A 21942-nucleotide genomic window follows, 5' to 3' on the forward strand; every position below is an offset into this window, starting at 1 on the left:
TCTCCCCACGTACTCTCCCAAGGCCGCGTAGCACAAGTAAAAGCAACCCCCTTATCCAGGTTAATTAAACACTCGGTTCTGGTTAGGATTTACGGTTGAGAATGGTCCGGGTTCAAGCCCCGCGCGGTCCCTCTCTCTTTTGCTGCATTTTACGGCGCATGGCGGGGTTTGGGAGGTGGCAGTGAGCATGGGGGGGAGAGGGGAGGGGAGGAAAGTGGGGAGGCGAGGAGGGGGAATGGCGGCCGGCCACGGGGTGGGAAACGGGGTGGTGTGGCCTTGCTTTTTCGACGTGCCGCGTGGTTCGTGTATAGCGTGTTCCGATGTCGTTTTATGTAGGGCTGTGAGGGTTGTAGCTGTTGTTAATGGGTGGAGGAAGTTTGAGGGATGGCGACGCGATGTGACATGAGAATGAGTCCAAAGCCAAGCGCCCCGCCACAGCCATGTGTGGCAGCTCTCCTGGGTGGGAGCCCCCCCGGCCAGGCCCGCCATTATGCATGCACCAATGCACCACCAATGTACCACTCTGTCTTGTACCTAGAGTATGCGATGCATAGGGCATACCAGATGCATCCCGACGGTCGGACGGTGGAGGGTGAAATAGGTGCCAGCGGGCATTTTTGCAAGGCCGTGTAGCACAATTGAGTAAACGTTCCGTTCTCTCTTTACTAGCATGTCTAGTCGGTTCGTCAAGGTTAAGTTTATGTAGCTGGCCTGGGATCTATTCCAGTACGCGCGGTCCATTTTGTAGCTGAGGGCGTTGGTAGGGCGCTGGGCGATCAGGAGATCGGGCGGGAGCGCGCGACGAGGCCACGAGGTCAGATGAGTGAGCAACCACCGTTGTGGGATCGTGGTGTGGCGGCGTTCACGTGGTTGCTTTTCGGCAGACAGTGGTTCCGATGGGTAACTGTACCTGGCATGCCTGCCCGAAATTACATTACATACGCAGCCGTTAATTATGCAGGACAGCGTAAGCATAGTCTAAGGGGAGCTTCGGCAAGGGGGTAGGGGGTAGGGCAAGGGGACGTGTGACAGGGGGTAGGGAGCAACGGAGCTGGCTAGGGGCCGGTGAAACGGCTGACCCCTGCCACGGTGAGGTGGAAGCTACACGTCGACAAAGCTTCCGGCGCTGCACCGCCGTGTGGCAAGCATGCATCCCCTACGTACAACAAATATCCTCGGTACAGTAGTACCCGTCGAGCGATGTCAACGGGCTGCGGTGCCGGTCAAAGAGATCCCAATACGGCCCATCGCAAGGCCGCGTAGCTCACTCCTACTATAAACCTGTTTCTTCCGACAGAAATCAATCCTGGACCCGTTGTTCGACACGGGGACGCGCGGTCGTATGTAGTTTTTTTTGATGCCAGGCGGCCGTTTCGGGCTCGGTTCTGGACGACACATCAGCCATCGCCCCACGGGGTGCGGTGGCACGCACTTGATGTATCGAGCTGGTGGGTGATGGTGGCGCGATGGCCACAGCCCGACTGGTGTGGCCACCTGTCCGCTACCGTGCGATTGATTGCGCCCACGATCCAGATTCCATCGTCGACAACCTGTCTACACGGATCCCAAGAACCCCAACAAGGCTAAGGTGACCTTGCCTGTGGACCCATCTACCAGAGACATGAGAAAAGGCGATGAAGACAAGTCCCCTGAGCGCGATGGGTTCAAAGGCAAGAGCAAGAACAAGTGCCAGGTCGATCCGTTCGACGCCGAGTTCGACCCAAGTACCTATTCCGATCCCAACTACAACGCAAAGACCGACAAAAAACCCCTGTTTAACCCTGGGGACGGCGGACGGTGAGCGCGAGGCGATGCTGTACGGCAAGATTGTCGGTCTGACTTGTGTCAATGCGACTGGATGCCATTACCCAAGCTGTTCGAAGCGAGCACAACATCAAGTGTTCAGATGCTGCTCCTGTCCACCGCGTGAAGTGTCGGCTGGCCGCTTCCACAGAGGGAACATCAACTCATTCCTCAGGGATTGGAGATACTCCTTGACCAGGATGTCAAAGTCCGCCCCCGCGGCAAGACCACCAGCGAGGCGGAAAACAAAGCTTTCAGAGACGATGCTTCTGTCTACCGCTTGAGTTGGAGGTTACGAGAGAATGAGGCGTATTCGATCTCTCGACAACTTAGTCGTCTGATGTAGTCATCGGGCGTGAGCTTTTTGCGCCGTCGCGCAGCGTAGCAGCTCAGCCATGTGGCGATGAGGCACACCTCGAGTAGCCACCACCCACCGCGGCGTGCCACTCACCCCCAACCACTCGAGAATCGAGCCAAGGCCCCCGAGTCGAGCAACGACGTCGTCTCGCGCAGTAGCCCAGCACGGCGGACGGGCCGGTTGGCAAAACGTGAGACGGCGCCGGCGCCACATGCGCTCGCACCCCGCCCCTAACTCGCACCCGCACCGACCCTTACTTACCCCCTCGCCCCGTTCGTCCGCACACCAATTCTTGTTCGTATAACGGTCAGTATGCTCGCTTGTCACGCGGGAGATCGGGGTTCGATTCCCCGACAGGAAGGAAGCGCAGCGTCGCGAGATGTTCTCTTTTGCCAGCAGGCTAGATGTTGGCCGGATGCGGAGGACAGGCCTGGAGGGCAGGCATGCCCCGCTCGCCCCGCAACCGCTCCTATCGACGTGCTCGCAAACGCGCGACGTTGCCTCGCGATGCCTCGCATCGGGGTCCAAGGGTGCGTCAAACGGGGAAACACACCCAGACTCAGCCTTCTTGCTCTTGCCAGTGAACGCATCGCAGTGCGAGTAGACGGGTCAAGTGGAAAATTAACCCTAGCCTTCCTTGGGTGTGTTGGGTCGTTAGGATCACGTGTTGCTTGCTCCCTCTCCGCACAGGATTGCGGTCGGGATCCCCATCCAGGCGCCAAGCAGCCAGCACTCCTCAGTCTTCTGCCGAATGTCTTTGGAACGGATATCGTTGTTTGCTCCGGACCAGGGCACGGGGGCGCGTTCGGGTGGAGCTTGGGGCTGGAGATCGTAGGATCGGGTACGATGTGATGAGGTTACGCCGTGATGTCCACCAAATGCCAATGAGGCAGGCAACCCGCTTCCGCGCCAGCTGCTCGTCGTCTGTGTGGGACAGGTCTCCTCGTGGCCGGACCTCGTTCGCAGCGGTGCAGCTTCGGTTCGCGGCGCGGCCAGGCGCCACCGTCGGTCACGCGGGTATCGCCTTGCCCGCGTCTCGGCTGTGTGCGCTGGAGATTCGGGATCGGTGAGGATAAGTAGGTTTTGCGAGGCGTCGGGGTTGCGGATGCTGAAGTGGTGCATGGCTGCGCGCGCCAACCTCATCCGCACCTCGTTCATCGGCTTGACGGCATGCACTCATCGAGCTGAGGTTGTGAGTTGGGTCAGACCGTCGTCAACCTCGCCGCCAGTCATCGCGTCAGTACCTCTCGCTCCGCATCACCTCGCCAATCCCCCGCCATAGGTCAGTGGCCAGCCCTCCCATCCTCCATCGCCTCGACGCCCCGCCCCACCCCACCCCACCCCACCCCACCTCACTGCTACAGCCATGCATCTACACCCAGACCTACTGTCGTGGTCCAGGGCCTCCCGGTCCGCCACCACGGCCACCGCGCCCGCCTCCTCCGGGGCCACCGCGCCCGCGCCCGGGCTGTCCGCCGTGTCCGCCGCGGGGTGGTCCTCCACGTCCTGGGGTGTAAGCTGAGCCCGCCTCACCTCGACAACTTACCACGACCAGGGGGTCCTCCACGGCCGCCGCGCGCGCCGCCCCGCTGCCGTCCGAGTGCGCGCTGCTTCTCCTGCTCCTCAGCTGCCTGGTCGAGCACGGCGTCGGCTATGCGGAAGTACTTGATCTGCGTGCGTTAGCGGGTGCAGGAAGAGGAATACAACGCCACCCACCACATTCCCCTTGATAAACATCTCCTTCATCTTCCAGAAGCGCTCGCCGTCCGCGCTCGTCTGGTACACGTCCTTGAGGGTCACGTTCATAAAGTTGTCGCAGTCGACGAGGTGGCCGTTGAAGGTGACGCCGTTCTTGAGCTCGACAAGCTGTTGGCGGGCAAGCGGGCGCGCGGGCGTAGCGAGCGTGAGCGCAGGGGTGAACAACGAGTAAGAAGCAGCGTGAGAATCGCATGTTCCGGCGTGGATAGAACGCATCGACGTCACGGTGGCAAGCACACCTGGTCAGCCGACATGGACAACAAAGTCAAACACGCACCATTGGCTTGCCTTGAGCGGCGGAGAGGAGCGCGAGCGGAAGCTGGGGGTGAGCTGGGCTTTCAGGGGACTGCGTTCAACTCACCATGGTGTCGCTCTTGCTCTGGTATCAGTGATGGTATCTCTAAAGTGGATGGAAGGTGACCGTCAACTGGATGGTGTAGTTGTGTAGCGGTAGGTGGTTGTGTTCATGATCGGCAGGTTGGGAATACGTGGCATTTTTGGCGAGTGATAACGGCACGTGGCGTCATGGATCTGGCCGGTGGCCGATGCTGTGGTGGTGGCGACGGACGGACGCGCATCGCGAGCGCTTCATAATCGCGGCGTAACTCTTGTTTTGACGGCACACCACCACACACCACCCATGCCCACACCACCATGAGCTGCGCAGACGACCTAACAGTAGACGACCTCACGACGTCGGTCGCGACCGACGTGCTGGAGCGCGTGTCGGCCGGCGAGGGCGCCAACGCCAACCTGTGGGCGTTTATCGACCGGGACAATGTCGTTGGCTTGAATCTCGTCGAGCCGGGCAACGCGCCCAAGGTCATCAAGACTTGGGACGATAGGTTGGACGAGGAGGAGTTTGTCGAGAGCGGGGTTGACGACGAGGTGGGTCGTGTGGGGTCGGGCTATGCGGAGTTGTGTTCGCCAACACCGCCCACGCCGCTCGCTACGCTCGCGGCTGACACCCCCAGATGATCCTCCACATCCCGTTCACCGCCAGCGTGCGCCTGCGCACCCTCCTCCTCCATCTCCCAGGCCAAGGCCACCCCCACCGGCCAGGAAGACTACGCCTGTACGCCAACCTGCCCAACGCGCCGGACTTTGCCGACCTCGAGGCCCTCACGCCGATCATGGACCTCGACGTTAGCGAGCCGCCCCTGCAGCGGCGTGATGGGGCCGGCAGGCGCGAGGTCGACGAGTGGAGCTTGAAGGTGCAGCGCATGGCGAGTGTGTTCAGCGTCACACTGTTGTTTGTGAGTGCGACAAGCTGGCGGGAAGTGTGGCGAGGCTAACACACGCCCCAGTCCGAGGCCAACACTTCCGCGCGATCAACCGTCTTCTACGTCGGGTTCAAGGGCGACGCCAAGCAGCTCTCAATGGACATGAGCAAGCTCGGGCAGATCCCCGCCGCCAACGCGGCCGACAAGCCCGTCGACGGCGTCGCGGAAAAGAAGGGCAACTACACGACTATCCGGTAGTGGTAGCATGTTTGTTGTATAATGTAGACACCATCTATTAGTTCTTGAGCGCGATGAGGCGCTCGATCGCCTCGGGGCCCTCAAGGCGCTCGCCCTCCCACTCCGACTGGGGCTCTGAGCCGAGGCGCTTCTCGTAAAAGTCCTTGGAGGGGGTGTTCCACTGGGGTAGAGGTCAGCAACGGACGTGACGAGATGGCGCCGCGACCCACCTTGAGCACACGCCACTCGACACGCTGGCACCCGCGCTCCTTGGCCACTTCGCCAAGGTAGCCGAAGAGCGTCTTGCCCAGTCCGCCACCACGGTGCTCGGGCACGACGTAGAGGTCCTCGAGCTGGGGCGTGAGTCGGGCTTAAGCAAGGAGGCACTCACGTAGAGGCCGGGGACGCCGAGCCACGTCGAGTAGGTGAAGAAGTACTGCTGTCAGCTGGACCGGGCTATAGTCAGCTCACCAGGGCGAGGCCGACCGCCTGTCCAGACGGAGTGCGCGCGACGAACGCCTCGGCGTACTTCTTGACGAAGAGGTTCTCCTTCATCTGGGGGTGGGTCAGCGCGCCGTAGGCCCCCCACGTACCATCTCGGGCGTGTTGACCACCGCGTCGGGCTCCTTCTCGTAGATAGCCTGGAGTGAGTGCAGCCCACGACACAGCACCTACGAGCTCCTTGATCATGGCGAGCATGTCGGGCTGTGGCGGTCAGCTGCTGCTCCCCCCTTGTTCACACCCACAATGTCCGCCTCGGTGGCCGGCTTGATCTCGTACGTGTTGGCGGTGGTCATTTTTTGCGTTGTTCTCTCGGGTTCTCGGGTTCTTGAGATGAAGGAGAGTGTAAACGACAGTTATATACGTCGCGCTTGGCGGTTGAGCTGGCCGCGGCATACTCGCTCGGCTTGCACTCGGCTCGTCGGCCCCACCCCACCCACGATCGACGACGGAGTCGCCGAACAAGAGCCGCCGGGCGCCACGTGGCTTTGGTCCCGCGTAACCGCGATTCACCATGCTGCCCATTGTTCGCAGCCAACACTCCTACAACTCGTGACACTTGCCTCGCCACTCTTTCGTCCTCAGCCTTGCTCACGAGCCGGTCAACACACACCATGGCCGAGCTCACAAAAGACGAGATCTCTCGTCGCTGCCAGGACCTCGTCTACAAGGTCGCCTACTCGTTCTACGACTCGCCGTACATCATCCTACTGCGGATTCTCACCCACCACAATGTGTGAGCTGGGTCGTCTCGAGTGAGGGATGAGGAGCTCACGCTGGCAGGATCACGGAGAAGAAGCTCGGTGAGATGCTCGGCGTCGGTCCGAACGACGTGAGGAAGTACCTCGGCCAGCTGCACGTCGACCGGCTGATAAAGCGGTAAGTGGTACCGAGGCGGCAGCCGGCCACCGAAGCCTGAGTGCTCACACCCCCCAAGCCATGTGAACAAAGAAAAGGTCGCCTTAACGTCCTTCCAGCAGCGCCAGATTGCGTCCGGTGCACAGCTCACCGGTGGTGGCCGCGACGGCATGACGAAGTCCCGCGATGTCATCTACTGGTACCTCGACTACCGCGGGTTCGCCGATGTGGTCAAGTACCGTATCGCGATGATGCGCAAGGCGATCGACGAGAAGATCAAGAACGAGGTCGGCAAGCGGGGGTACCTGTGCCCGAACTGTCTGCGGACGTACGAGACGCTCGAGGTGTCGCGCCTCTTCGACCCCAGCATGGGCGGCTTCGCATGCGAGGTGTGCGGGACCGAGCTGGTCGAGGACGACCCGGCGCTGCACGACGACGGCGGCCAGAACGTCGGCCAGGACAGGATGCAGCGGTTCAACGTGGCCACCGCGCCGATCCGCGACGCGCTCAAGGGCATCGAGGGCGCCAACCTCCCCACGATCAACATCAACGCCTGGATCGCGCTGAACGTCAAGGACGCCGCGGCGGTCGCCGAGGCCGCTGCCGCTGGGGAGAGGCGGCGCGTCGACGTCGTCATCGACGCCGAGGACGACTCGGAGGCGCGCGCCAAGGAGGCCGAGGCGCAGCGTGTCCAGAACGCGCTGCCCGTGTGGATCGCAGAGTCGACGGTGACCAACGAGGCCACGACGCTCGGCATGAAGCAGGCCGCAGCGGACGCCAAGGCCGCCGCCGAGGCAGAGCACCGCAAGGCCAAGGCGGCCGAGCAGACCGAGGACTTTGACGCGCTCGAGGCGCACTACGCTGCCATTGACGAGGTGAGGCCTGAGGACGAGGACGAAGAGGACGACGTCGAGGTCGACACGGCCGAGCCGTCGGGTGAGGCGACGCCCAACACGACGGCTACGACGCCCGCAGCCGACGTGACTGTTATGGTTAATGGCGAGCCGGTGCCCCTCGCCGATATCACAGAGGAGCACGAGGGCCTCATGTCGACGGAGGAGTACGAGGCGTACTACGAGGCCATGTCGGCCAACATGTAGGCAGTAGCAGTAGTATTATCATCATGCATTGTTGTAGCACAGCTGTCTTCTGCCCTCTCTCTCTATCTCTCAGCTCCCAATAATCCCCTCAATCGCGCCATTCGCCAGCCGGTTGGCGATGAGCCGCCGCCGCTCGCCAGCAGCGGCGCGCTCGGCCTCCGCGTTGGCCAGCACGGCGGAAGCGAGGCGCGCGCTAGACTGCGCGCGGAGCACCTGGGCCTGCAGTGGCGCGAGCCGCGCAACATTAGCGGCTAGCTCGGCCTCCCACGCGCCAACGAAGGGCACCTTGAGCGGCGGCAGCTCGGCCATGAAGCGCGCTTCGCGGAGCCGCGCCGCAGTGTCGGGGTCGAGCAGTGGTGGGTCCGCATGCTGTTCCGCAATCGACGGCGAGCTGGACGCGACGGACGCGCCCGCTCCAGTGGGGGTCGAGGAGGCCGAAGGGGACGTCACGCGGCGCTTATCCGCCCACGCTGGCGCGGGGCCGGGCCGCTCAATGCGCGGTGCGGAAGGCGGCGGCGCCGCGCCGGGGCCGTAAGCGCGCGGCGCGGTCGGCGGGAGGCGCTCTGCGCGGGGGCCAGACGGCGGGGGACGCGCGAAGGCTGCGGCAGCTGGCGGCGGTGCGTCTTTCCTCTGTGGCTCGGGGGACCGCGCGCGCCGCGGGCTTGCTGACGCCGAGCGGTCGCGCCTTGGCGAGGTGAGTCTTGATGAGCGCGCGGACGAGGCCGAGGGGGAGGTGTCCCGCCGGCGTGGGGACGGCGAGCGGCTGCCACGCCTTCCCCACCCGCGGTCGCGATCGCGCTCGCGGTCGAACTCGCGTCTGCCGCCGCGCCGAAAGTCGCGGTCCCTGTCGCGATCGCGGCTGTCCCACCCGTCGCCGCGATACCTGTCCGAGTCGGCCCATCGCCCGCCCCGTGGCGGCGGACTAGGCGAGCGCCTGCGGCGCGGCGAGCGGCTGCGTCTCCGGGTCTCGGGGGAAGTGATCTGTCCTTCTTCTGGTGATCCCGCGCGCGAGGACGCCGCGTTGGTCGGCACGCCGGACGCCGACGCCGACGTGCTCGGCGGCGAGTCGCGCCGCCGGTAGTAGCTCTCCCACTGTCTCTCGTCCCTGTCCCGCCGGCGGTCGCGCGAGTCGCGATACCTGTCGCGGTCGCGGTCGTTGAAGCGCGGCGAGGGGGAGCGATAGCGCCGCCTGTAGGGCGGGGAGGGGGAGCGGGGCATCGCGAGGAGGAGGGGGAAGGGGAGGAAGGAAGGTCGTGTGCGGGTCGTGCGCCGGGCTTTTCGTTACGATATGGGTTGGGGAGGTGGCTAGGATTCTCGGCGTGCGTTGGGACTACTCGTGAACGCGGGTACGGGTCGGATCAGTGCGATGTGGTTGTTCCTTTGTGGATGTTGATGTCGAGAGTGACTTTGACAAAGTCGAGGAAGCAAGAGGCAAGATGGATCGCGAAATTGCCACCGCCGCCACGCGGGATCCACGTTGACCACGTGTCCTGGAGCCCCTCAGCCTTGTTCTCGGTTGCCCCGCCATGATCCGCCCGGCTGCGCTTAAGCCCTCTCGGCCCGAGGGAATGACGCGCGGAGGAGTACCACCCACCACCCAGCACCCACCGGCATAGAAGTCTGGCGAGGACGTCGACGACACTTCAACAACACACTCTCCACCACGATGCTGCCTACCCGTATCGCACTCTCGCGCTCCTCGACGCTCGGCTGGATCGGCCTCGGTGCCATGGGTGAGTCGCGACATCTGCGCCGTTAGACGCGGCGTTATCCCGTCGCCGCGGCTGTACCCGTCGTCGACGCCCGCCCCGCCCCGCGGCGCTCCGGAAATCGCAGAAATCGCAAGCGGAACTGACCCGCTAACGCCCCCCAGGCGGCCCCATGGCGACCAACCTGTACACCAAGGCCGTGTCCGCGGCCGCTGCGCACGCCAAGGCCGGCCGCGCGACCGAGCAGCCCAGCATCGTCATCTGCGAGCCGTCCGACGACAATGCGCGCCTGTTCGTCGAGGGCGTCAAGGCCATCTCGGGCGCCGAGGCCGCTGCGCGGGTCAAGCGCGTCGACAACCCCGCGGCGTGAGTGGGTCGGCATAGCGCCGCTGACACTCCAGGCTCGTCAAGGACGCCGCGCGCGTCTTCACCATGCTCCCCTCGACGCCGCAGGTCGAGGCCGTCTACCTCGGCGACCAGGGCCTCGTCGCCGGCCTCAAGGGCGCCGACGCGAGCGTGTCCCTCGCTGACTCGGTCAAGGCTGCGCCTTGGCTGCTTGGCGACGCTGCCGACGCTGCGATCCCCGCCGGCAAGGCCAACAGCCACTCGCTCTTCGTCGACCACACGACGCTCGACCCCACTGCTGCGCGCCGCATCGCGGACAGCGTGCACGAGCAGACGTCGCTCGATGCGCTGATGGTTGATGGACCGGTCTCTGGTGGTGAGTTGAGCTCTTTGTGCTGGTGTATCGCAACTCACACCCGCAGGCATTGCCGGAGCCAAGGCCGGTACCCTCACCATCATGTTCGGCTCTGCTTCCGAGCTCGCGACCGCGCTCGCGTCCCCGCTCATGCAGTTCATGGCGCGCGCTGGCGGTGTCGTCCCCTGCGGTGGCAGCGGCTCCGGTGTCGGTGTCAAGGTTTGCAACAAGTGAGTGGGGCCGTGTGTGCCACAACTGATCCACAGCCTCGTCCTTGCCATCAACCAGATCGGCCTGGCTGAGGGTCTCGCCCTCGGCAAGGCGCTCGAGATCGACCCTGTCCTCCTGCACAACATCTTCAACACGTCGTCTGGTGAGTTATGGCTGGCGGGAACCTAGGGAAGCCGCTCACACACCCATCAGCCCAGTCGTGGTCGTCAAAGGTCAACTCGCCCCTGCACGAGGTCGAGGGCTCGCCCGGCTCGCGTGACTACTCTGGTGGTTTCCAGACCAAGCTCATGCTCAAGGTGGGTTGGCGGAGGATGGAGTTGTCCAGAGACACAACCGCGACACGCGCTCACACACCCCAGGACGTCGGCCTTGCGCTCACCGCTGCCCACGCGCACAACCTCCCCACGCCGCTGACATGGGCGGCCGGCAGCGTCTACGACGCCGTGGCCAAGGATGGCGAGGGCGAGCTGGGTAGCAAGGACTTTTCGTGAGTAACCTACCTCTGCGCGACAGGCTGGAGTGGCTGACACGTGCAGGGTTGTGTACAAGTGGCTCAACGACCTGAGGGAAAAGGGCGTCGAGGCTGGTTTCAAGGCCGGTGCCCCGGGAGACAAGCAGTAAGAAGTGGGCAGAGAAGCAGTCGTTGTGTGTGTGTGTGGATGTTGGGGGCAAGCGTGGCAGATGCTGTGTGCAGCTATTGTTTGTCGAGGGGGCCAGAGTTTCAAGTATGCATGAGTGCCACGAAGCCGTTGTGCATGTTTGTTGTGTGGTGTGTGCATCTTTCCATCCAAGATCGATCCACCATGGTGCCCAGTGCATTTGCCGGCGTCATGCGCTGCCGTCGCCGCCGCCACGGGGGTTCGGGGCTGTGCTTTGGCTTTTGGTGGTGGTGGTGGTGCCAAGGCACGGCAGTGTTCCTTATTTCCTGACGAGATTCCTCCGGGAGACCCCATCCATGGGTTGCCCACCGCGCGCGCGCCCAGAGAGCAAAGCGGCAAGCGACAGGGCAAAGGGTCGCGCGCCGCTGCCGCCACTTTGCATGCCGCCCGCCTGCTGTTGCACGCGTGAAGGAGGGGGGGCGCTAGCTAGCAACGAACAACGGCACCACGCGCCAGTGAGTCCTTCCTTGCTTGGTTGCCGTTGCCCGACCAGACACAGCTGCAACGCTTACAGACAGACACCGTGCGCACAGGCGCAGGCAGGCAGGCAGGCAGGCATCGTCTCGACACACACCCTCGGCCATCTCGACTGCCTTCCTCGCCTTCCCTCTTCATCTTCCTTCCTTCTCAAACAGTAATCGTCCCCCTCGTACGCGACAAGTCGTCGCTGCAACATCCTCTTCGCCCGCTGGGTGGCGGCTCGACAACCACACCACACACTCACCCCCTTCCTCCTCCTCCTCACCGCCTCAGCCCCACCAGCCAACAACAATAACAGCAACTCTTCCTCGCCCCCCCCTTTCCCGCATTGACACTCTTTGCATCTCCTCTCGACATCGCCAACACACTACGCCCCAAACTCTCATCACACACCGCCTTCCCTTCCCTCCCTCCCGCCCTACCCACCACCTGCACCATGGCGCACTCTCCCAGCTCGCCCGGCGAGCCAGACCACCGCTTCACAATCTCAGACTACATCGACTATGGCGACGGCACGACATCGCCCATCTCTCCTCAACGCGGTGGCGTCACATCACCAATGGCGCGCGTCGGACCATCAGCAGCTGGGCCGAGCAGAGCACCGACACAGCCCAGCCGCGCGCCGTCAAACCAAGGCTACTCGGGGCACATTCGCCCTCTCCCGCGCGTGCCGCCCCTCACGGCGCCGCAGCAGCTGCAGCACGACCCACCGCTCGCCGCTGGCCAAGCGCTCGGACCCGGCCCCGAACCCCTCCCAGTGCGTCCAGTGCAAACGGCGGCGGCCAGTGTAAGCGCGCCGCCCACGCCTGCTGCAGCCGACGACAAGGGTCGCCCAGCAGAGCTGACAACACTTCAGGCCTCGCCAGACGAGCCGCACGCGGCCGGGCGCTCGGGCCCACCGTCTGAAGAAAACTATGTCCCCCGCACCCAGCCGACGTACCCTCCGCGCAGTCAGCCCTCGTTCAGCGACTCGCGGCCCGGCGAGCTGAGGCTCAACAGACCCCCGCCGGAACGGGCCCCCAGCTCGGCGAGGCCACCAAAGAGCCACGCGTTCACGCCGCTCAGAGACGAGCCCGGTCCATTACCGTCTGCTAGCTCGGCCGCGCCGCCCAGCTCGTTTGGCGGCGTATCCCCCTCGGCGTCGAGCACGCACATTGCCCGCTCGCCATCAGGCAGCACGACATTCACGCCGCTCGTGCACAAGGCCAAGCGCCAGCCGAGTGGGAGCCAAAACTTCCACCCGCTTGTCCAGCCCCAATCGCCAAGCGCGACGTCTGTGCTCTCGCCTGGCCTGAGCCCGTTACCTCCCGGCGCTGGCTCGATGGCAGGCTCGCCGTACCGCGAGAGCCCGTCGGTGCTCGCCGACGATGACGACGAGAAGCCACACGAGAGCGAGAAAAAAGTGGATTTCCCCCCAGCAGCAGGAGCCAACGCTCCTCCAAAGCGCAAGCGCTGGGCCATCTCTGTTTGGCTCGACCGGATCATCCCCGACTCGACTCCTTGTCGCCTCCTCGTCCTCGTCGTCTTCCTCGAGGCCATCATCAACATTGCGATTCAGGCCAACATCTTCTGGCGCTACAACCGTGAAATGGACTGCAACTCTGGTGATAAGCAGTGCGAGCGCCTGCCCGTTTACATTACCGTCTTTGGTATCGCCCAGTAAGTGTAGCGCGTGGGCTGGAGAGCGCCGAGGGCGAGGCTGACCAACCCAAGCGTGGTCCAGGTCGGCCTGACCGTCTACGCCATTCGCACCCGCAATACCATCCAGGTCATCGCACTGGCCATTTTCGGTGCCCTTCTGCTCATCTACGCAGTGATCGAGGTGAGCTTTCGGATACTGGGTCTAGCTAACCATGTCCAGATGGCCGAGGTCAGAAAGCTTCTCGGCGCGACCACCACGAGCACCGACTCGTCCGAGCACCGAGCCCTCCTCACGCTGCCACTCAACGCGCTCACAAGCGTCGTCATTGCGCTCATCGCCTTAGCCGAGTTCACCATCATCGTCCTCACATACCTCATCTGGCGCGAGTTTGGTTGGAGAATCTACCGCTTCCTCGGCGCCGACCTCCGCATTCGCCGCTACTACCGCGAGTACCAGATCTTTGAGTGCCTCGTGTGCTTCTCCTTCTTCTTCTTTGCCGGCTTTGGTATCCAGTTCATTTTCCTTGTCCTCAACAAGACCGACCCAGAATACATCCTCACATGGGTCATGCTCCCGCTCTCGCTCGTGTGGCTCGTCATGGGCGTCATTGCGGCTCGAATGGAGATATCGTGGCTCATGGTAAGTGTTGCCAAGTTATCGTTGCGCCCGCTCACACCGTTCAGGCAACCTTCGACGTCGGCCTCGTCGGCGGCCTCGCCTACTTCATCTTCAAACTCGTGCGCGTCTTCACCGACAAGGCACAGGTTACCGACTCGGAAACAGGCAAACCAGTGTCCAAGTACTATCGCCTCACGTGGAGTCTGTCCGTCTTCACGGCGTTATCCATCGTCATGATCATCTTATGCCTGGTGTTCGGCATCATCGTCTGGCGCAACTTTGGCAAGGGCCTCAAGCAGGCTGGTGAGTAGTGGTGCAGCTTGTTCCTGTCCTCACCTGCTGACGCCATCTCAGTCCGCAACAAGACCAAGGACAATGTCCGTGAAAATATTGTGCTTGAGTCGCAGCCTCCGACATCCGCCACGAAGTTCGGCCAGACCGACCTCAACGCACGGCAGTTGCGGCGCCTCACTATTGACTAGAGCGTTCCGGGCCGGTCCCTACGCGCTATTTGTATCCTCGCACTTCTGTGTTTAATGTTGTTAGTAGAGGGGCCGACGCAAACCTTAGGGGGCGTTATAGACATATCCACTAGCTTGCGTCGTCGTTGGGCGTCACCATTCATGACACATGGTCCACTGGCTATAAAAGGGGAAACGGAAACGGGTATCTATCTGTGCTGGGCTGTGATCGCCACAAGAGTCACTAATACAACAACTACGCATCGATTGACAGGACACTTGCCAGCAGCGCTGGAGTGCGATAGCAAATCAACATCTATTCGGCAGCGGCAGCGACGGGCGCGGCAGTACTTGTGCCGTCGGCTGCCTCGGAAGCCGCAGCTGGCTCGGCGTCGACGGCGGCGTCCTGCGCCTCGTCCTCGTCGCCCTCGGCCGGCTTGTTGATCCAGTCCTCGAGGCGCTTCTTGGCCGCGTCAAAGAACCGGTTCTCCTGCGCGTCGAGCTCATCCTCCTCGGCCTGTGGCCTAGCGCGGTGGAAGTAGTCCTCGGTGCCGGGCTGGTAGAAGAGATGGTAGTTGCCAGATGCGACGCGGAACTGGAGGCCGCTGTGCGTCTCGAACAGCTCGGGGCCGAGCTCGTCGGGCAGCTCACCCAGCGTGCGGTTCAGGAACGGCTGCTCAACACGGTGGGGTAAGCCCTCGGTAGGATGTGTCAGGGCGTAGCTGTCAATGTACTGGCGCCACTTCTGCTCGGCAGTCTCGGGGTCGTCCATTGTCAAGTCCTCGCGGGCAAGAAGCTGAACGGCGACCGTCTCGGTGCGGGGGATCTGTGTTTCGTCAGCTAATAATCTCGAGCATTCAGCTGCCACTTACGTATTCAATGCGGTACAGGTTCTCGTCGGGGCCGAGAACGCCTTCGGCGTTCATGCGGTAGGCAATCTGCTGGCGAGTGGTCGTCTTCTCTGGTGCACGGTCACGCTGCAGCAGGCTGAGGAGCTCCTGGCTCTTCATGTCGCCGAGGATAGTCTGCGCCTGCTTGCAGATGGCGCTCACAACACGGTCAATAGTGAACATGGTGTAGGCCTTGTTGCCGAACATGAGACGCAGAGTCTCCTCGTAGGTTGGGGGGTCGAGGTCATTGTCGAACAGTCTCTCGGCGAGGGCGAGGAGGTGGTCGTAGTAGTGAACCGACGGGTTCTCACCAGCCTCGATGCCGAAGTTGGCCGTGGCAGGCTCGGCAAGACCCAGGCGGATGGCAACAGGGTTGATGGGCTGTTTCCTCTCGGCAGCGAGCTGAGCGGCAATGGTCTTGCACAACACAAGGCGCGAGTAGAGGATCTGGAGGAGACGGATGAACACGTAGTAGTGGTTGTTGGCAAAGAAGTTGCCAGCGCGAGTGGGCTTGGGCGCGGGGACGTCGGGGGCGTCCGAGGCGGCTGACTCGTCTGAAGTGTCAAGCTGGACCCAGGTCTGCTCCGACGCCTCGGCGTCAACCTTGTCCTTGGCGACGGCCTCGGCGACAGCCGCAGGGTCGGCAGGCGTAGGGATGGGCGTCTCGGCACGGTCGGGAGTGTCCAATGCAGAGTCGACACCGTCCTCAGGGCCAGGAGTAGAGGTGCTCTCGCGCTGCTTGAGGCCGTCCTTGTCGCCAGCAGCCTTGAGAAGCTGCTTGCGAAGCGAGGGCTCGGCCTTCTTCTTCTTGGCAGCGGCGCTCGAGTCGTCGTCGTCGCCGGCCATGCTAGCGTCACCGTCAGAGTCACCGTCCGACTCGTCAGAGCCGTGCTCGGCATCTCCAAACTCGGCGTCAAACGCGTCCTTGTCGAACATGAAGAAGAGGGGCACAAACTCGCGGATCTGAGTCTCGATGCGCTCCTTGTCCTGGGCGTTCATGTTGGGCACACGGTCAAGGTAGCCAAAGATGAGCTTGAGCGAGTCCTTGAGAACCTCGACGTCCTTGAACTCGAACTGGAACTGGAAGCGAGCACGAGGAGAGTTGCGAGGGCGAAGCAGGGCGTTGCGGGCGTTGGCCTGCTCCCTACGGCGCGCCTCAATCTCGGCAATCAAGCTCTTGGCGGCGAGCGTCTTCTTGTCGGCTGCCTTGAACACCACGCCCTGGTGGTCGAGGGCCTTGTAGAAGTTCTTGGCATCCTGCTCGCGCCAGACGCGGTTCCACTCGCGCTGAGCCTTCTTCCACTCCTCGTCCTTGGCCTTGAGACGGTCCAGGACAATGGGGAGGGCAGTGACGGGGTTCTCGTGGAGAGCACGGATGATGTCAGGGCCGAGCTCCTTGCCGTACACTTTCTTGATAATACGCTGGTAGATAGACCTGCTGTGACCACCAAGACCAGCCTTGAGGTTGAAGTGGGCGCGCTCCTCGGGGTCCATGGTCTGGATCTTGTTGTTGAGCGGCTCAAGGAGAGCAATGGTACGGAGGTTGGCCTCAATGTGGAAGTCGTACTCGTGACGCTCCTCCTCCGACTTGTGCAGAGCCTCCTCATACGCGTTCTTACGGTGCGCGAGGAAGGGAGCAGCGTCCTCGGCAGCCCAGGTAGGGTGCGAGACCCACTCGTCGTTGAGAACTTCCCAGCACATGGCATCACGGCCAGTGCAGTTGAGGTTGATCTCGGACTGCGGGAGCTTGCGGTAGCTGGGGCCAGAGGTCTTGACCTTGGGGCCCGACAGGTCGGGCTTGACACGCTCGAGCATGGGCGTGTTTTCCGAGGTCTGGTTGTCAATGTTGATCATGCCACCGAAGCCGTAGCCGCTCTGGGCGGTCGTGGCGCGGCCGACGCTGCCGAGGTCATCGATGCCAACAATGCGCTTGAACGTTGTCCAGACTTCACCAGAGTCGCCGATGAACTCCTTGGCACGCTCGAGGAGGATCTTGGCGTCAATCATGTCCTGGGTGAACAGGTTGATGAGCTTGAGGAACTCGTGGTACGTGACCTTGTCGTCGATAAACTTCTTGACCTTGTCGAAGAAGGCGACCTCGTCGGGCGAGGCGAGAGTCTGCGGGGGCGTAGTCGTCGTGGCGGCGGCCTCTTCCTCGACAGGGCTGTCGGCCTTCTTCTGCTCACATGTCAGTGCCTGTGATTGGGTGCGTGCTTGAGTGACTCACCTTCTGCTGGGCAGCCTTGCCATCAGGCCCGGCGCGACGCTTCTTGGCCTGGGCAGGCTCCTTGGCATCCTTGCGCTTCTGGCCCGCGGTCTGCGTCTGCGTGCTGGATGCAGCCTGCATGAAGTTGCCGAGGCCGAAGCCACCGCTCTCGGGTAAGAACTGCTTGAACTCGGCGAGAAGGTCGGGCGCGTGCTTGAAGAGGTCGATCACCTGCTCGTACACCTGGGGCTGTCAGACACGTGTCCACTGCGTTCAAACTCACCTCCTCAATCTTCTGGTCACGCTGATACGTCTGGAGAATCTCGAGGAAATTCTTGTACGTCTCGGGCTCCGAGTTGAACCTGTTCTTGATCTTGTTGACAAACGAGATGGCGTGGTTGAACTCGAGGATGGGTGCGCGCGCGCCGCCAGCCTGCTGCTGGGACTGGGGCTGCTGGCCCTGGTGGCCGAGGCCGCCGCTGGCGAGGAACTGAGCGGCGCCGGGGGTTGATGGGCCCGAGGGGGCGGCAGGGTGCTGCGGAGGCATGTTGACGTTGGGTGGGGGTGCGGCGGCACGAGCCGGGGGCTGGGCCGACTGGGCGGGAGCGGGGGGAGCAGCACGCTGAGCGGGGTACGGGGCAGGGGGTGGTGGCTGCGAGTATGGAGCGGCGGATGCGGGAGGTTCAGAGGCAAGAGCCTGCTCGCGCTGAGACTCGCGTTCACGCTGATCAATGGCCGCCGCGAGACCACCTGGCACCTGGCTAACGGTGCCCGTGGGCGTCGTGACGGTGATCATGCCCTGCGGGTCGCCCTCGGGGCCGTAGCATTCGATACGGTAGCCAGGTGGCAGGAAGGTGTTGAAACCTTGGATGAGGGATGGATGGCCTCTGAAGAGGGTCGAGACGCGGTCAATGACGCCAGGCGTGTCGATGCTACAGTGGGTGTCAGTATCTATCTACCGTGATTTCGCGCAGCCCCACATCCACCCAAAGGACAAAGAACACGAGCTACTCACACCTGGCCCTTGAACTCCTTCATCACGTCAAGGAAGCGGTTGTACACTTCTGGCTGATCGGCGAATTGGATCTGCGGTGGAGGGAGGTGGTCAGCTCATCACCAATACTACACTACGCTGGCTGGCGCTTGCTCGGCCCCGGTGTCTGCCGCCGCCCAGCCGTACCGCCGCCGCCGCCGGCAATAAAACAACAACGCACCTTGACCTGGTCGAGGTAGCTGAGCGCGTCGCGCACATTGAGCGGTCTGTACCCGGGGTCGCGGTTCGACCAGTTCCCGCCGCCCGAGCCGGATTGCGGAGGGTTGGACATGGCCGGCTGTAGGTGGGGTGGGGGGTGTACGGCTGTGGAGAGGTGGTGTTTCGGGCTGGGGAGCTATGAAAATCTGCAGGGGAAGAGGAAGATGCTCTAGGCGTGAAGAGAGAGCCTCTGCGAGGTGCTGGATGGTGTATCGGGGCGGATGACGAGGTGTTGGTGGTAGAGCAGACGATGGTGGGGGTGAGGACGAGTTGCATTCGGTCGGGCGGGGGGTGGGTCGTCGTGACGGGCTTGCAACCCACGAGCAGCCAGCCCAGCCCAGCCAAAACCAAGGGCCACCGTGGGAGAGTGGTCACGTGACAAACAAAAGGACAATGGAACAACGCAATCGCCTTTTAATCAGCCGCGTTGGGGTATGCAGCACGCAAGCGTATCCGGGGAACGGAACGACTTGTTTGTGTTGCATGCTTCACTGTTACGGCGCAGTATGCATGTTCTCTTTGTGTGGGTGTGGAGGTGTTCAATGCTCACTCATCTGTCCCCACACACACTGCTTGCACGTTTGTAGCAAATCTGCTTGTCCTTCACCCAACGGGCAGATCCGGTTAACTTTGCCAGCGGACGTGAAAAGTGGAGGTCGCGGACCCGGCGACAAAAAATGCCACGCCGTATAACGCCGTCGAGATGCCGATCCGCATCTCCTTATCAGTTGTGGCAGATGCCAAGACTCTTGACTTTGATTAAACTCGATTTTATAATCATTTTTGATGGACATCAGAGGTCTCGTCAGAGTTGAGGCAACCACAGTTACAGGCATGTTCGATTCTGGTAACAATGATGTACGAATGTCACAATGAGGGCAGCTTCGTTAACGGTGGCTCTGAGTTGACGCCAACCCCAACAAGCAACCAATGTGCATTTCTCCGCGCTACATGTATTGGTCGCGACAAGAAACAGGTTACACTACTCACTACTCTACAGGGTACTCTCACTGCTTCCGCCGTCACTCTCGGGAGACTGGGGCCGAGGAACAAGGGGAAAGGCATTGGAATGAATTGCTGTTCCCCCAGGACTCATTTCGCTCTCCTCGATAATGATGCTTAGCGTACTGTGAGGATCAGCCAGCCATCCGGGCGAGCCCTCTTCCTCCGCATCCATCGCGAATGAAGGGGTCGAGGGAGTGGACAGTGGCGAAAGAGGCGAGCACGGAGTTGAGCTGTCATCGGGGCCGTGAGAGGCTCTCGAGACCGGCGTTGATGGCACGTCGTCGCTCGATCGAGTCGGTGTCTCCGCCGGGATTGGGTCGGAGGGTTGCTCCGTCGCAAACGGCGGGGGCATGTAGACCTGGACGGCACGTGCAGTCCCCTCAGAGGTCGAGTTGGTGGCCACATTGGACGAAGCAGAGCTTGATAGGCTGGAAAGGCTGTGATCGTCGATGTTTTCGCAACTGTGCAGAAGCTCGCTCTGCCTCCGCCCCGCCTGTAGTGGCATTTCGGATAGCGGCAAGCGATACTGGTGGATGATGTCGGCCTGCATGCTGATGTCGGCAAGCGGCGTGTCTTCCTGCGGAGGTGTCTCCTCTCGTATTATTGAGGTGGGAGTGGAAGGAATGGAAGCCGCAGGCATGTGGGCAATATGATGGGTGTGTTCGGAGACGGATACGGGCCGAGAATGATTGCCCCGGACGAACACCTCGGAATGGGCTGTCGGAGGGCGATCGGTCATTAACGCCTCGCCATTCTGCTAGGTCAGCGACGCCTCTTAATCAGACGACACCTACAGAAGGTGGTGCGATGTAGTCACGCAACGTGTTTGATATGTTGCGGCCAATGCCAAGAGTGACCTCCATAGATTGCTCTTGAAGGGACAGAAGCCTCGCGAGCTCTGACAAGGCGACCGAGATGTCATCAAGAGCCAAGCTGGCAGAGAAATCGGCGTTCAGCACATCGGCCGTAGGTTTTCGCCGGGGAGCAAGCTTGCGGAGAGACTTGACGCTCCTGAGGGGGCGAGGAGATCTCGCCTCGACAGAGACTTCCGACCCCTCGGTCGACGACAGATCAGCCCAATCGGCACTCTTCCGTGGCGCCCTGAGAATTGTCAGTGACATTCGGCACAGGTACCCACCCCATGGCCAGTCGCCAGTCGGTGTCATCGCGGACCTGGGGCACGACCGAGGGGCGTTCACCTCCGTTCGTCCAGGCATCGGGAAGGGGTAAGCGTTGACTTGGCGGAGGTCGAGCAGTGTTCGACTCGTCGGCGGCCTCGAGGCTGAGAGGGAAGGGTACCGAGGGGACCCGCGGTGGGGGGAGGCGGGCACGAGGCCAGGTGAGGATCTGGAAAGCGGGAGGCGACTCGGCCTTGGCCTTTTTCTTGTCCTTCGTTGAGAAAGTTAGCGTGTCGCCGAACGGAGGGAGGCTGTCATGGCTGCCGCTCGAGTCCAATGGCGAGCGGTGAAGCGATGCCGAATGAAGCGGTGGGAGCGGAGGAACAGGCGGAATGTCCTCTTCACGACGACGCCGTGAGCTGCGCTTCTTGGGTGTGTGACCGGGCGTCGAACCTGCGCCTTCCTGCCGCTGATCAGACTCGTGTGCCGGTTCACTCCTGCTGGGCGCAGATTGATCAGCAGTTCCAGCAGGTGTTGTCTTGGAAACCACTCTACGACGGGGCGGGCGATCAGGCGGCTGCAGAACCGAGGCTTTAGGCTGCGGGGGGGAGGCTACAGGATCGGTCTGCACACCTGTCGTGACCGTAGGCGGTGTGCTGCGAGGGGGGCTGGGAGGAGGAGCTTGGCCATTGACCGGGACGCCAGAGGGAAGGTCAACCGCCACGTCAACCGCGACCGGCGGAGGAGCTTGAGGTGCTTGAGGAGCTCGAGGAGCCTGCGGATCGTCGACACGGAACACGGGGACGGAGTGCACTGCTCCCTGCGCACTGGGGCAGTAGACACAGGTACACACCGGCGCTGGCTCGGCCTGGCGCTGGATAAAGTCGGCGTAGATGAAGGTCCGCAGTGCGTCGTCACCGCTGTTCTGCGCGAGGTACGCCGGCAGCGGAGCCGACAGCGGCGTGATCACCCCGCGGAGCGTGACTGGCTCTGCGCCTATCGAGGGGGCGTAGGTGAAGTTGAAGGGGCCGAGGGGGGTGGGGGGACTGGTATGGACAGGAGGGTATGGCGCCGCGGACACGGCGGGCGCATGGCCCCACGCTGGGGTGGTGGGCATCCTGCCTGCACTGCAG

General features: G+C 62.5%; 9 protein-coding genes and 1 non-coding gene across 10 annotated transcripts; 5 read left to right on the forward strand and 5 right to left on the reverse strand.

Annotated features, from left to right (window-relative positions):
* Positions 1 to 1621: 1621 nt before the first annotated feature.
* Positions 1622 to 1801, forward strand: LOC62_05G007203 (uncharacterized protein; the record flags this gene model as incomplete). Its single annotated transcript, XM_062773725.1, has 1 exon — positions 1622 to 1801. One exon carries the CDS (start codon positions 1622 to 1624, stop codon positions 1799 to 1801), a length of 180 nt encoding a protein of 59 aa, XP_062629709.1.
* Positions 1802 to 2450: 649 nt separating this feature from the next.
* Positions 2451 to 2522, forward strand: LOC62_05G007204. Its single transcript has one exon. It is a non-coding gene; the product is annotated as a tRNA-Asp (tRNA).
* A 998-nt stretch (positions 2523 to 3520) lies between these two features.
* lsm4 (putative U6 snRNA-associated Sm-like protein LSm4) lies at positions 3521 to 4328 on the reverse strand. The gene is made up of 5 exons (XM_062773726.1): positions 4281 to 4328; positions 4197 to 4238; positions 3878 to 4027; positions 3708 to 3831; positions 3521 to 3667 (listed from the first exon to the last, which is right to left on the reverse strand). Exons 1-5 carry the CDS (start codon positions 4281 to 4283, stop codon positions 3546 to 3548), a joined length of 441 nt encoding a protein of 146 aa, XP_062629710.1. The 5' UTR covers positions 4284 to 4328; the 3' UTR covers positions 3521 to 3545.
* Positions 4329 to 4526: 198 nt separating this feature from the next.
* On the reverse strand, positions 4527 to 6219 carry Sat1 (Diamine acetyltransferase 1). The gene is made up of 9 exons (XM_062773728.1): positions 6126 to 6219; positions 6055 to 6084; positions 5973 to 6020; positions 5851 to 5934; positions 5771 to 5815; positions 5610 to 5732; positions 5227 to 5560; positions 4894 to 5175; positions 4527 to 4807 (listed from the first exon to the last, which is right to left on the reverse strand). Exons 1-7 carry the CDS (start codon positions 6174 to 6176, stop codon positions 5438 to 5440), a joined length of 504 nt encoding a protein of 167 aa, XP_062629712.1. The 5' UTR covers positions 6177 to 6219; the 3' UTR covers positions 4527 to 4807; positions 4894 to 5175; positions 5227 to 5437.
* Positions 4574 to 5400, forward strand: PITHD1 (PITH domain-containing protein 1; the record flags this gene model as incomplete). The annotated part of the gene is made up of 3 exons (XM_062773727.1): positions 4574 to 4807; positions 4894 to 5175; positions 5227 to 5400. The coding sequence occupies 3 exons, from the start codon at positions 4574 to 4576 to the stop codon at positions 5398 to 5400; spliced, it is 690 nt and encodes a 229-aa protein (XP_062629711.1).
* A 231-nt stretch (positions 6220 to 6450) lies between the features above and the next one.
* Positions 6451 to 7880, forward strand: tfa1 (Transcription initiation factor IIE subunit alpha). The gene is made up of 3 exons (XM_062773729.1): positions 6451 to 6616; positions 6664 to 6759; positions 6818 to 7880. Exons 1-3 carry the CDS (start codon positions 6495 to 6497, stop codon positions 7836 to 7838), a joined length of 1239 nt encoding a protein of 412 aa, XP_062629713.1. The 5' UTR covers positions 6451 to 6494; the 3' UTR covers positions 7839 to 7880.
* Positions 7881 to 7907: 27 nt separating this feature from the next.
* On the reverse strand, positions 7908 to 9056 carry LOC62_05G007209 (uncharacterized protein; the record flags this gene model as incomplete). The annotated part of the gene is made up of 1 exon (XM_062773730.1): positions 7908 to 9056. One exon carries the CDS (start codon positions 9054 to 9056, stop codon positions 7908 to 7910), a length of 1149 nt encoding a protein of 382 aa, XP_062629714.1.
* A 2997-nt stretch (positions 9057 to 12053) lies between these two features.
* Positions 12054 to 14188, forward strand: SPAC23H3.04_1 (UPF0658 Golgi apparatus membrane protein; the record flags this gene model as incomplete). The annotated part of the gene is made up of 5 exons (XM_062773731.1): positions 12054 to 12404; positions 12474 to 13276; positions 13331 to 13439; positions 13479 to 13898; positions 13943 to 14188. The coding sequence occupies 5 exons, from the start codon at positions 12054 to 12056 to the stop codon at positions 14186 to 14188; spliced, it is 1929 nt and encodes a 642-aa protein (XP_062629715.1).
* A 466-nt stretch (positions 14189 to 14654) lies between these two features.
* On the reverse strand, positions 14655 to 18759 carry pst1 (Paired amphipathic helix protein pst1; the record flags this gene model as incomplete). The annotated part of the gene is made up of 6 exons (XM_062773732.1): positions 14655 to 15164; positions 15211 to 17406; positions 17456 to 17677; positions 17718 to 18366; positions 18450 to 18520; positions 18649 to 18759. 6 exons carry the CDS (start codon positions 18757 to 18759, stop codon positions 14655 to 14657), a joined length of 3759 nt encoding a protein of 1252 aa, XP_062629716.1.
* Positions 18760 to 20470: 1711 nt separating this feature from the next.
* LOC62_05G007213 (uncharacterized protein) lies at positions 20471 to 21926 on the reverse strand (the record flags this gene model as incomplete). Its single annotated transcript, XM_062773733.1, has 2 exons — positions 20471 to 20702; positions 20830 to 21926. 2 exons carry the CDS (start codon positions 21924 to 21926, stop codon positions 20471 to 20473), a joined length of 1329 nt encoding a protein of 442 aa, XP_062629717.1.
* Between the last annotated feature and the right edge of the window lie 16 nt (positions 21927 to 21942).

This window comes from Vanrija pseudolonga, chromosome 5 (genome assembly GCF_020906515.1).
Source record: "Vanrija pseudolonga chromosome 5, complete sequence".
NCBI classification, from domain to species: domain Eukaryota; kingdom Fungi; phylum Basidiomycota; class Tremellomycetes; order Trichosporonales; family Trichosporonaceae; genus Vanrija; species Vanrija pseudolonga.

Bases quoted from the DNA above. Each gene is read 5' to 3' on its own strand.
- tfa1 (XM_062773729.1), top strand. From the start codon at position 6,495: ATGGCCGAGCTCACAAAAGACGAGATCTCTCGTCGCTGCCAGGACCTC. The intron at 6,617-6,663 runs GTGAGCTGGGTC...TCACGCTGGCAG, and splicing joins ATTCTCACCCACCACAATGT to GATCACGGAGAAGAAGCTCG. The intron at 6,760-6,817 runs GTAAGTGGTACC...ACACCCCCCAAG, and splicing joins GTCGACCGGCTGATAAAGCG to CCATGTGAACAAAGAAAAGG.
- Sat1 (XM_062773728.1), bottom strand. From the start codon at position 6,176: ATGACCACCGCCAACACGTACGAGATCAAGCCGGCCACCGAGGCGGAC. The intron at 5,935-5,972 runs GTACGTGGGGGG...ACCCACCCCCAG, and splicing joins TGGTCAACACGCCCGAGATG to ATGAAGGAGAACCTCTTCGT. The intron at 5,733-5,770 runs GTGAGTGCCTCC...CTCACGCCCCAG, and splicing joins TCGGCGTCCCCGGCCTCTAC to CTCGAGGACCTCTACGTCGT.
- lsm4 (XM_062773726.1), bottom strand. The intron at 4,028-4,196 runs GTGCGTGTTTGA...GCCCGCCAACAG, and splicing joins CCGCTCAAGGCAAGCCAATG to CTTGTCGAGCTCAAGAACGG. The intron at 3,668-3,707 runs GTAAGTTGTCGA...CTTACACCCCAG, and splicing joins TGGAGGACCCCCTGGTCGTG to GACGTGGAGGACCACCCCGC.